Genomic DNA, 13,721 nt, shown 5'->3' on the forward strand with positions numbered 1-13,721 from the left:
ACGTGGAAAATAAAACAGAATTCTCTCAATCCATTTACTTTGTTAGTGTCCCTTGCAGAGCAATCTATCTGAGAGACAGAAGATTATTGCAACATAAGATATCTTGAATTTGATTAGGTAAATTCTTATACATTTTTTTCCCTTCATAAATTAGTATATCCCGTAACATTTGTGACTTGTGTTTGTAGATGTATTTTGAGTCTGAGTATGTAAAATGGCAAATATAAACTCCGCACCTTAAATTAAATATTTCAAGTATATATATACATACATAACAGTTGAGCTGAAAAGTTCGTAGGCTGACTCATAGATGGCGTTACTAGAATTAAATCCATGTGATTTTTACTTAGCACTAACCTTCAAAAGATACGTGTATAAATTTCACAGCTGCCGGAAAATTAGTTCGTGAGATATAGCATTGTGAGTGAAGCAGCTTTTGTTATTGTGAAAAAATGGATAAAAAAGAATTTCGTGTGTTAATAAAGCATTGCTTTTTGGCGAAAAAAAATACTGTTGAAGCCAAGGCTTGGCTTGATAAACATTATTCGGACTCTGCACCAGGAAAATCAACCGTTGAGAAGTTGTTTGCTAAATTTAAACGAGGCGAAATAAGCATCGAAGACGATGCACGCAGTGGAAGCCCCAAAGAGGCTGTTACCGACGAAAACATCAAAAAAGTCCACTAAATAATTTTAAATTATCGTAAAGTGAAGTTGATCGAGATAGCTGAGACTTTAAAAATATCAAAGGAACGTGTTGGACATATTGTGCATGAATATTTGAACATGCGAAAGCTGTGTGCAAAATGGGTGCCGCGCGTGCTCACAATCGATCAAAAGCAACAACGTTTTGATGATTCGGAGAAATGTGTAGCGATATTCAACCGTAATAAAATTGCTTCCCCATCCACCATATTCTCCAGATCTGGCCCCCAGTGACTTTTTCCTGTTTGCAGACCTTAAAAGAATGCTCGCTGGAAAGAAATTTAGCACTGATGAAGAGGTAATCGCCGAAACTGAGGCCTATTTTGAGGCTAAAGAGAAATCGTACTATAAAAATGGCATCGAAAAATTATATGACCGCTATAATCGTTGTATCGCCCTCGAAGGCAACTATATTGAATAATAAAATCGAATTTTGTCAAAAAAATATTTTTTACTATGTTAGCCTACGAACTTTTCAGCCCAACTGTTATATATGCACCATTTAATTGAATTGAATTCGAATTTTTTGATACATTGGAATCACACAGACCCTTTACGTTGTTAATATATATGTGTGTGGGTGGTGTGAGGCAGTAATTCATAAGGATTGTAATGAATTACGATATTTTCATAACATCTTTAATTCACTACAATTTACTTTTGTGAAGAAAACATTAACTACCTATTTGTGATTTTTGTGTTCCTTGCTGAAAAAGCTTAATCGTCTGTGAACATTCTGCATTAAGGTCATACCTAACGCAACAGGGAATGCAGGTATATACATACTAGTTATCCTTTTATACACTTGACTCGTATTGAGTTTCATTGGAATAAAGGGAAGATACACGGTTTGTGACTGCCTGATTGGGTTTGGGTATCGATTAACATCTTTTGGCCCCCATGTTCGCTTCCTCCAATTTATATTTCTGGGATACCGATACTAAATCGAGTTGGACATCACAGGATGAAATAGAGAAAACATCTGCTTGTGCTCTTGGATGTTTGGAAAGTTAACCTTGAAAACTGGGAATTATACTTGAATTTAATTGTGGTCATAGAGTGGCCATCCTGAGATTACATTGCAACCATATGGTCATCACTCCTACAGAGTTTGGCCGACCTCCAAAGCAACAGAGAAAATATGTTTTTATGTAAAAGTCTGCTCCCTAATTTTCACTATTCCATTGGGAGGCTCATTATTTCTGTAAAATTATTTGCCTGTCATGTTAGTGGTGTTACTGGAAAAAGTTTTAATTTGAAAAATAATAACTATTCATTTTCTCCCTCTAATACTAGCATTGTATAGCAATTACTAAGTTTAAGAGCAGTAGTATGTAATAATTTGTTTAGCCACATCACCTCAATTTGATATTGACATTTGAGTGGCTCAGGAGTAAAACTTGATAACCCACACTCCATTCAAAATTGAGTTAACATTACATGCAGTTGCTTCAGTAGCCAGTGATGGTCAGAAATGCAATGGAACATCTGGATAACACATGAGTCACAATGTAATGGATGAACTTTCATTTGCGTTTTTCTCAGTTTCATACTTTTGTGGGTTATAAAGTTTTCCTTCAGAGCTGTTCATTTAATAACTTTTGATTTCTTCAGTGTTCAGCCATCTTTCTTCAAGACGTAGAGACTTGGCCATAGTTAATCATCTGGTAATTCCACTCTAGAAAACTGCACAGTATATATATATAATATTAGGGCTGGGCTGATACCACTTTGAAAGAGTTACCAATACTCTCACCGATACCGATACTTAAAAATCGGGATAATTAAAAATTATTTAAATTTTCATTAGCAATGAAAATGCATCAATTTACCAAGATTTTTGCTTTAAAATATACAAAAATTACATTAGAACATTAAATTATATGTTGTGTCATCAGAAAATTAAGTTTTTCTACACAAAACTGGTGCAAAATAAAGAGACGCTTGTAATTTTGCATAATTGCCAGGATTATTAGACTCCACGAAAGTGTCGAGGAATTTTTGTGCAACCCATGAAAGCCGAAAAAGTATCGGTAAATAAATTCCAACCAATACTGATACCACTGGTATCGGCTGATGCTGATACATCTGTATCGGCTCAGCCCTAATATATATATATTGATTTTTACTTGCTTGTTTTTGTATATTGTTATAGCTTTTGCATTTTTTTTTTTTTTTTATTTTTTTTTTTTGCATAGTGTTGATACTTCTACAGTATTCTAACTGTAGAATCCATTACATCTATTGTGTCTTCTATATTTTTCAGATTGCTTTAAAAAATGGGTGTCCTCAGGATTGGGGACTTGTTGAATTCAATACAGGAGAAGATGCTGACAGCACACAAGTTGCTCTTAATGGGTTTCAGTTAAGGGGACAGAAAATTCGCGTTTCCTATTACATCCCAGGTGTAAGAGCGATCAACCTCTACTTAAAACTTCTCAGTGATTCAGTAAGTTGTATTTAACGCTATAATACATTTCTAATGTATACATTGCACTTTTGAGTACACAAATACATTCAATACGTGTTAAAACACTTCTAAAACTTACATTCTTCTTTCATAAAGGTTTTTTTCTTTTATTTTTGGTACAGTATGGCTTATTTATTTATATATCTATAGAGCTATATCTAAAAAACTGATCGTGTTATTATAAAAGGGGGGGTTGCTTTTTCTGCTTTCAACAACCATGTCAGTAAGAGTGACCATGAGATTTCCTACTTGCTGTTAAGTAGAATTACATGCATTCGTATTTTTCTTCTATTCCTTTTCTGCATTTTTAAGAAGCCACAATGGTCTTGTCAGTAGGGTATCTGATCTGACTGTCATGCAGGAGACCCAGGGTGGGTCATCTAAGGTTGGAATTTTTCAGACTTTGTCTCTGCATAAAGCATCTCTGGGGTTCACCCAGCCTCAAATAAAATTATTACCTGAGGGCAATCCTGAGGGGTAAAGTGAGTGTGGCGCTGATCTATAAATACCATGACCAAGAATGTGAGGAGCCCTACTTCCATTGTGTGCCTTCATAACATGGTGCAATATGCATGGGGAGCTTTACCGTTTAACCTTTTCAGCATATTTGGCTAATGATGTAAAAAAAAAAAAAAAAAAATTGAGTGCTTCCCTGTGCCATGCCATGAAGGCATATAGGTGTGGGGTTAGGGCCCCACACTTTCTTGATCATGGCCAAAGGTGGGGGTGATGTGATCACCATGCCCCTGGCTGCCTTTACCCCCCAGAGTTTCCTCCAGGTACCCACTTTATATATACCATGCTGGGTGGGTGCCGGAGCCACTAGAACAGGTGGAAGAAATCCCGGTTCTCCCCCGCCGGGAATCGAACCCAGGTCTCGTGCATGGTAGTCAGACATCCTAATGACTGAGCTACCACGGCTTCTATTGGCTACCGATGATCAGATGAAATTGATGAAGGGGCATTCACATCAGGACTAGAACCTGAGACACTCAGGTGCAAGATCATTATTGATTGATTGATTTAGTTCATTTTACTTCACGTTTTGTGCCTCTTGGCTAATTTGCGAAGATGGGGATGAGTGATGAAATTGATGAATGGACATTCACAAACAACCAAGCCTGAGGAGGATTCGAACTCGGGACCCTTGGCATCGCAGCGCGATGTGCTAACCACTCGGCCACAGGGTCCGGCGCAAGATCATTATTGATTGTAAATCATAATATTGTGTGGAAAATACTTGGTATAAAAATAATGCTCTGTTAAGTTTAAATTGGGAAGTGAATGTTCCTGTATATCTTAGTTCTTAACACTCATGGTAGTGTAAATTGGCTATCTTATGTAGCTATACCTATCCCACAATCTGGATATTCCTCCGTGTTTCACTCTCCACACTCTGTTCGTGGTTGTCTCCTTCATGGCATATGGTATCAAATGTCCTGTAACAATATATGTATGGAGATGTTACATTTTGGAGGCTGAACAATGAACTGCTTTCTCTCATCATATCATCATGCTCTTTGCAAACTCTTCTTTTCTTGGTATACATTACTTCTGTCAGTCATCTGTTTCCGCAATATCAATACAATCTTCACTACCATTTGCACCTTCCAAAAGGTCCCTTACTATAGATTTTCCAACATAGATCCTTCCTCTCCCATGCATGTTGCATTAGCATGGTTCAAAATTACCAAAAGTTGAGAATTTGGCAAGACCAGAAAATGTTGCCTGGCTCTCAAACTTTGGGTGGGGTGTTTTTAGGTCCATTGGCACCCAACAGGGAGGGAGGATTGCTTTACCCTCAACAAAATGTGAGTGTTTGCAAATTTGGACCAGGCTAATGCTACATATCCTGCCTATTGAATTGTTCTTGATTTAATTTTTCTATGAGGTATGCACTTCAGTATTGTCACCTTCTCCAATGACCTATTTTTCACCTCTTTTAGATGAAAATAGTTTTCTAAAGTTTTTACTTCAAAAAAGAAAAACTTTAATTAATGTATCTCTTTAGTGGAAGGGACCACTTTTCACATCATATAATACTACAGGTGAGAATTCCGGTTCATATATTTTCACCATTAGATTCATTGGTAGTAACTACGGGGATAAAAGTTTGTGAATTCTGGCTTCTTTCTTGTGCATATAAAAGTTTTACATTATTGCTATCTTTATGATCATTGAAACAGTTCCCTTTCTAGCATAAAATTTTTCCACAGGCTTGGCGTCTTAACCCACACAGGTATGTTTGATACTGTTGATAGACTGAACTAAATGCCACAAAGAATCATAAACATTCTCTTGCTTCAAGTACAGGTTCACATCAATTGAAACAAGGGGCTATCTACAGAACAGATCCCCTATCTCAGAGGTTGACATATTTTCGGTTAGAAAACAGACTAATTACTTTCTAATGGAAAAAATAAGGTTTTCCTAAGAAACTAACTGAATTATTAGTATTGGCCATCATGAATTATCCCAAAGTTGACAGTGTGCTTTAGCATCTCAAGGATTCCTTTTTAACCCTCAATTTCATAGATCTGTTTGAGAGTCAGTTTGCCCTTTTGGAGAAGCTTGCACAAACTTTCTTCAGAGTAATGAGCTGGCTCCCCATTCACACAATATGAAATATGTTCACATATTCACATTCACTTTATGAAAAAAGAGGGATAAGAATATTGCACAAGAAAAAGAGCAGTGTAATATACATTATGCAATGAGATTTTCAGTAACTAAACAGTGGTACCAACATTGATTTGATGCATTTCAGATCCATGAAAATATGAAAAAAATAAATGCTGACAAACTAAAAAAAATAACCCCCTGTCAGATTCTTTGCACATTACTTTAGTATAATCATATTTTTAATAGTCATTAAAAATGGGTTCAGTACTGGTAAGATTAAGAGATAAGCAGTGCTTGAAGTAGAAATTTAATTGATGATATTTGCTCCAATCATGCAACAAAATTGAGAATCTGGATGAGGAAGGATGCTTCTGTGGTTTACAGTGGTGGTGATGAAATAGGTGGAGATGCTTTCAGCAATCATTTCCCTGGTTCCAGCGTACCATTATAAGGGCAACTAGGGAACTTCTGAGGTCACTGACCTCTCTTCATCCATACATAGAAAGCATAAAGAAATTGATGAATAATAATAAAAAAAGACACGCTAGTTTGAATTTAGATTAGTACAGGCAAGCTCAAGTTCAAGCTCAGATTGAGTTAAAATTGGAGAGAATATTTGTTGTGTAATCTTTGTGTATGCAAAACTTGATCATACATAATGATTGATTGATTGATTTAGTTTATTTTACTTTGTTTTGTTTTGTGCCTCTTGGCTAATTTGCAAAGATGGGGATGAGTGATGAAATGATGAAATTGATGAATGGACATTCACAAACAACCAAGCCCGACCAGGATTCGAACCCGGGACCCTTGGTGTCGCAGCGCGATGTGCTAACCACTCGACCACAGGGTCGGGCGATCATACATAATGGAAGTGAAATTAGCAGTGCTGGGAGAATAACAATACTGACAGTCTTACTAATTCGTACTGATACCAATATTTTCAACACTAATAATTAAAGCTTTCATAATATTTACAGTGTATAAGTATTCCATTATAACGGTACCAAACCAGTGTACAAGACTTTTGCTTGAAAAGATTCATATTTTCATAAGAAATCCACTCTTGTCACACAATGTTGGTATAAATTAGTGAAAATTTAGAACTATTAATTTTGAATAATTACTACTTATAATTATGCTTGTAGAGTAGTGCTAATGTGAAGAGAGCGTTTTAGGTGTAAACATCCAAAATTGGTTAACTTTCTTTCTTTTCTTGTGATACTTGTTATACATTATATCACACCTAATTCCATATGCATACAAAAATCTTAATAACTTACAATTATTGATATTTGTACATGAGTGTGCACGTCAGAGAGAGTTAGTATGTGATTCATAGTGAGTCTCTTGATTTCTAAGTTCATTCTGTAGTAGTTGCTCACACAACAAATTTTGAATATTTGTAGTTGTCTGTCAATGTCTAGCTGGCCATAAGTGATGATGTTATATTTTTAACACTGTGATGTTCTTTTGATGTTGCACTTGTATTATCACTAGATAGGAGATCAAAGTAAATTTATGTTTGTTGTTATCTTTTGAAATGATACACCAGCACAAACGATCAGTATATTGGATCACATTACTCTTCTAATGTAAACTCTGTATGTAATGAATGTGTGATTATGTGTGTACAGAAATGCATGTTAATGATCATGTCTACAAACTAAACTGCTTTTTCCTTGATAGATTAGATGTGTTGTTTGTTAGGAGCTTATATTTAGTTCATTGAGTATCATGCACTTTCTGTGCATAATTGTCATTACTTTTATTAAATTTATAATAATCTTTTACCATAGGAAAACAAAGGAAAATCAGCTCTTCTACCAGACCCTCCTGCTCCTGCTGTCTTTCAGCAGCTTCAAAACTTGGCAAAACAGAATCCTGTCTGTAAGTGCACTTGTATTGTAGCTTCTTGAGATTCTGTCCACGTAACATTTTAAATTATGCATGAGTTGTACTTAACAGTAGATACATTAAGTTTGTTGTATAATTTTCATTCAGTAAATTTATAAAAATATATATATATTTTTTAGCACAGTTAATTCAATAACATTGTAATGTTGAACAGTATTTGTGGTTATTGGTTTTCATATTCTTGGTAAATTCTTCACTGTTCCATCCAATTTGATTTTTCACTTTAAAACCATACTATTGAGCTGCTTTTAATTATTATTTCTTTTTTCATTATTTTTCTGGTGGTATTTGAGCAAACCCAATAATTAATATTTACAAAACATCAGTAGTCTTCCGTTCATTTGTAATCCTTGCTAATGTGATGTTCTGAAGTTGCAATAAAAATCAACTTCAAAATGAAAATGAACATCACTAATTTTGAGGTAGTACTGCATTGAATACACATGATCTATTGTTTTCAGTTCATTGTGCAGTAATTTAGAGTCCAAATATAAAATGTCTGAAAGGGAAAGCTGAGTTATTCACAAAATTGTGTGAATTGTATTTTTTTCAATGGACATGCATGATAATTGCTCAGTATTAATACTGCAAATATTTGAAAACAACAGTACAAGTATGATTGAAAATTGCATGAATTATAGGTCTTATACCATTTTTTGTTATGATTTTGTATAAAATTGTAACATTACTGAATAAAACCCACAACTTTTTTTACTCTTTTTTATGTTCAAAGAAACAAATTTATTTCTAGAAAAATAATAATTTATGCAAATGGTATGGAAATTTAGAGACAAATATTTACTTTATGTACTTTTGTACTCCTTGTTTTATTTAGTTGTTGTATGACTTGGTTTCATTTGTAGAAGTGTGATTCTTATTTAAAATATTCTTATCTTTTAGATTTATTATAGTTTGATATTTGGTGCTTACTGCAGTTCTGTTTCTATCTTGTCCTTAAAACAAATAAATGTGACTTTGCTCTTCTCTGTTTTACAAGTAACCCTGTTCGTACTGAAAATAACCATTCTTGCTGAGAGTTTCAATGTTATGTTTTCTGGCTTGATACACTAGAAACTCCACATACCTCCCTAGAAAAAAAAGTGTTTTTCATGAAAATTCCCTACAGTTTTCTTGAAAAGAAAGAAAGTAATTCAATCAGCTATTGTAGCAAAACATCCAAGTGCTCCTTTGGGTACTTGGACTTGACACATGAAATCATCTGTAAATATCAAAAATTTTACCCTTTATAAAAATGGAAATTAACATCTTTTTTATGCCCTTTGCAATATTCGAAAGCAAGGATCCCAAAACTCAGTTTAACAAACAAAAACAAACTCTCCGTAGACAAATATAGTACAATTTCAGCCTTCCCCCAATGCCGTGGTGGTAACGTCATCACCTTGTAATCAAGGGGTCCCAGGTTCAATACCTGGTGAAGGCACATAGTGGTTCGGATCCAACTTTAAACTGTAAGTGCAGTCCCGATTAGCATATCTGTGTATAAAGTGGACTTAAAACAACAAATCAATCAATATATAGTTCAATATCAAAATATAACAATGATCATGAGAAACTCTCTACAGCAACTCATTCATTGTATCAGTGTGTGAGAAAATAATGTGTGTACAACAAAAAAAATAAAGTACAACAGAAATCATAGAAGAACAGTTACTTTCTTTGAAAGTACAAAAGTGCTCCAAGAACATTTTTTGGTAACTGTTCCGAATATTTAATGATTTTTCGCAAGTTTTATAGTAGTATTAGGAACTGCTTTAGGATACCGGAAATGATTGTGGGAGCAAGTTCGAAGCTTGAAAAACTAATTAGCACAGTTAAAAAGTTTCACTAAGTATTAGTTATCAGAGAAATTATGATTTGAAATGTAGCTTGCGCAAGCAGGTGTTCTTGGTTTCCAGTCGACTTGGACGTGAGATTTTGCAGTTTTCATGTGAAGCTCAAAGGGAGTTTTATGATCGAGACCAGATATGTGATCAGGTGTGATCAGCATTTAGGGGTTTTATTTTAATGCTAAGAATCCTAAACCTGGCCCAACTAACATAACAATGAAACAATTTAGGGTTATTTTATTAATGCTAAAAGCCCTAAACCTGACCTGGCTAAGCATTTAGTGACAAAATACCCCTTCGAACCCCACACACATGAAGTAGATGGCAGCAGCAGTCCTTATCCAAGACAACAGTAAATGAATGGCTGCTTGCAAACAGAAAATGTTGTAGAAGTATACAGAAGAGAAAAATCATTCTCCAGAAAACATGCAGTAAGTCATCTCGAAGACTCTGAAGCATATGTTAACAGACATAATTAGAAATCTCACCATGTAAAAAATGCTTGTGCACCATGATAAATTCAGAATTAAACAAGCAGAACTTGGGTCCATTCTTTTACACTTTCTAACACATATTCTTTGGGTAATCCTCACTTTTGTCCCTTCATCATAAATGCTCACCTGTACAAATTCCATTGTATTTTCTACTTTCATCACCCAGCACATTGGTGGTTGTTCAGATATTTCAAATGTTTGACTTTGCTGACTAGGTTTCCCACACTTGCAATTCGAAAGTGACAAATTTTGTTATCCAAGTTCACGCATACTTTTCCCAATCTGTGACCACAAAACATTGTCACAACTTTTACTCAGGACTTTGAGTCACCAAATATACAGCCTTGGCTATTTTTTAAAAAAAGATATCAAGATAACTGTGTTTCCTAACTGCAATTAATATCAGAATAATAATATATATATACCAACTGAAGTTATGGGAATTTCAGTTTATCTTGTTTCCTTGCTTTAAATCAATTCTCATTTGTCTTCCGATTATAATTGGAAATCTGTTGTTGTAAAACTAACTTTAACTTAATCTTCCATATCTTTTTACTTTCTGTGTACACTGTACGGATGATTGTGTGTATGTCTGTATGTTAACCATGCATTTTGTTTACCAGACACTTGTGTTTGTAATGTACAGAAAAGTACCTAAAATATGTATGTTTATGATTTTTCAGTTGCCCAGAACCTACAAAATATCATTTTAACACATATCCAGAACCTTCAGAATGGTAACGTTGGACCTGAAAATTCTAAAAAGGGAACTACAACAGGGAAAAATAAAAGTGCCGGAGGAAATGCCCCCACAGCAAATTCTAATGGGACCAATCCATCTCTGATGACTGACAATGCACAAGCTGCATTGGTTATCTTATTAGCAGCACAAATGCAGTTCCAAATGGGTAACAACCAGCCATCATTACTTGGCAATCCGCAAATGCTGGCTGCACTTCAGAATTTAATAAAGCAGGGAAGCCAACCCAATGGGGCTTCTCCACACCCTATGCTGACAATACAAAATGCTGGACAGATGGGACCCCCTAACTCATTCCAGTTTAATCAGAATTCGAACGCTATGGTAGATGGAAGAAAGCAGGCCATGAAAAATGGAATGAAGAATGGATTTCTTAATGGATCCACACCACAAAAGGTAAGTGTACTTAGAATATTGTTTTTGTCTTGTTTTTTCAACATGCTTAACCCTATTTCACTAACCTCTTGTAACTTTTACAAAGCAATGTTGAAAATATGGCTGCTTGGGCAAACTACAATTGCACTAACTCCCAGTCTGGAGGGAGTAATGTTTGTGTATATTGTTGTAAGCCCGCTCCATATCTCTACAATATATATATTACCCTTCTTGTTGTATCTGGTTACTTTTATACTTGATACAGAGTCTGAAGAAGACCTTGCTAGAAGGTTGAAACGTTACGTTAGTTTATGTTTTTAATAAAATAAATTACTGCCTTGGTCAGCATATTTAGTTTTTCATAATCATGGAAACAAGGCTTAATGGAGTTATAACTCCCAATTGTTGTGTCTGCTCCTTACTGTGTGTGAAAAGATGCTGGGTTGTCAGTCTGATTTAGAATGTCAGTGTAGAGGAACACATTCTCTCACCATCAATATTAAGAGGGGCGAGGGCACAAGGAACAGTTTCCACATCCAGCCAGACATGAGAACCCGAAACTGCTCCTCCCCCACCGACCTTTTCCTGCAGCGAGCTGGGGATGGAAGAGAGGTCTGTGCGCTGGATGGTTTTAGGAGTGGAGAACTTAGCATTAGCTTATTAGCATTACACTTATGGGAGAATTATTTTACTTGTTCTCTTGGGAATATCAAACTTCCGATGGTGTAGAAAAACACATCAGTGGGAACCAGAGGCATCCCCAAGATGGGGTTGGTGGGGGTCATAGCCTCCATTTGGATCAGTATTCCTAAAGAAAAGAAGTCAAAGGTAAGAAAAGGTGGCAAAATGAGGACTGACTACCAAAAAAGAGTGTATGTAACCCCTTCCTTTCGAAAATCCTGGATGCCACTGGCAGGAACAGGGCAGGTTGAAGATTTTGTGTGCGTTAGGAAAAGTTGAAACTTCCATTTAATTAGCCAGAACTTGAAGTTGAAGTTGTTTGTCCATACGGAATGCATGGGAGTCTATAAATTATTATTAATCATATTTTTTTACAGATCATATCTAGCTTAAAAATCAACTTTAAAAAAAAAAACACTTAATTCAACCTCTCTAACTTTCATTGATAAATGCCATTGCTGGTGTCACAGAAACAGCACAACAATTAGTCATATTGCTTTCTCTTATACAACATGGTGTAGAAATGGTTTCCATCAGTCCATAAAATAATTCAATATTTGTACTAGTTTTGAGTCCACTTTATGCACAGAAAGGCATATTAAATGGGACTCTTCCCTAGTTGGGAATGGACCTACAGTTTAAAGTGGAATGGATCTTCAGTTTAAACCACTATGTGCTTCCATACATTTTACTGAACAAGATTAGGGCCTTCATTATGCCTTAGTGGTAATGCTACCACCTTGTAATCAAGAACAGTTTTAGACCCCATTGAAGAAACGTTGCACAGTGGTTCGGGTCCTACTTTAAACTATAAGCTCAATCACAATTAGCCTATCTGAGCATAAAGTGGTCTAAAAAAAACATAATAAAACTGAGAGACCTTCAGTCAAGAGTGACCATAGTCTCCAACTGGCACAATACAATATTAAAACAAGAATAGCAATGTAGCTGCATGCATCAACCTGCATCCTAGATGTCAGTTTTCCCCACAATAAGGCTTTGGAGTTTGAAACACTGGAGCAGTTTAAATTTTGGTTCTTGTGAGTGCTATTTCAATGTTTTCGGATCCCAGTCACTGGTCACAGAAACAACCTTTCTGCCATTGGCACTACTAAATCCAGTTTTTAATTGAAGGGCTCGGGTGTAAAACATGGTAAGTGACATTTTGGTAATGTTTGAGTTACAAAGTAAAAAGAGTCACCCTTCAATTTTCAAGTGAAATTGCCATGTCATACAATTTGCATTGCTCGGTGAAGCCTTGTGAAATTGGTAAACACAACACGAAAACAATTTATCTACAGTAGAGCTTCTAATAACCTTCTTTCTTAATGAACTCAGAAATGACCAAAATGTCAATTACCATGTTATACACCCGAGCCCTTCAATTGTAATATGTTACAAAGCTGCCAAGCAGTGCTTGACTTCATGTGATTAAATAAATAATTGTTACAGCCTCCAAAGAGTTTGCAATAACAGGTAAATCCTTGGAATGTGTGATGAGTAGGAGCATACATATTTTGTTTTTGATGAAAACACAAAATGTAAATAATGCATTGTGATGTTAATTTTTCATGTTTTTGAAAGGTGAGAGGTGCTTTTTGCTACCATGTTTTGTCATGAAATGAAGCGAAATGAACTGCAAAATCTGAAATAAACTCTTAAACACGAATTACAGGATTTATTTACCGACATGACACCTTCTCAGGTCTGAATTATCCTATGAGTTATGCAAATCATGGATAATTGATTAATTGTGCTTTAAATATTTGAGAAGCAAAATGGACTCCTTTACACAGGAATAAACTTAATGCTCTGATAACTATATAAGTGTGCTATTGGAAGTGAAATGTT

The 13,721-nt window shown here is 35.3% G+C and overlaps 1 protein-coding gene across 1 annotated transcript in view; it reads left to right on the plus strand.

Annotated features, from left to right (window-relative positions):
- Positions 1 to 13,721, plus strand: part of LOC145983998 (ribonucleoprotein PTB-binding 1-like) — a 167,959-nt gene that overhangs the window by 150,695 nt on the left and 3,543 nt on the right. Inside the window, exons 4-6 of the mRNA XM_083117276.1 lie at positions 2,971 to 3,153; positions 7,596 to 7,686; positions 10,738 to 11,210. Of these exons, the coding sequence (XP_082973402.1) occupies positions 2,971 to 3,153; positions 7,596 to 7,686; positions 10,738 to 11,210 (747 nt within the window). The remainder of the gene's footprint in view (positions 1 to 2,970; positions 3,154 to 7,595; positions 7,687 to 10,737; positions 11,211 to 13,721) is intronic.

Source organism: Lepisma saccharinum, chromosome 2, assembly GCF_977018435.1.
Source record: "Lepisma saccharinum chromosome 2, izLepSacc3.1, whole genome shotgun sequence".
Lineage (NCBI taxonomy): Eukaryota > Metazoa > Arthropoda > Insecta > Zygentoma > Lepismatidae > Lepisma > Lepisma saccharinum.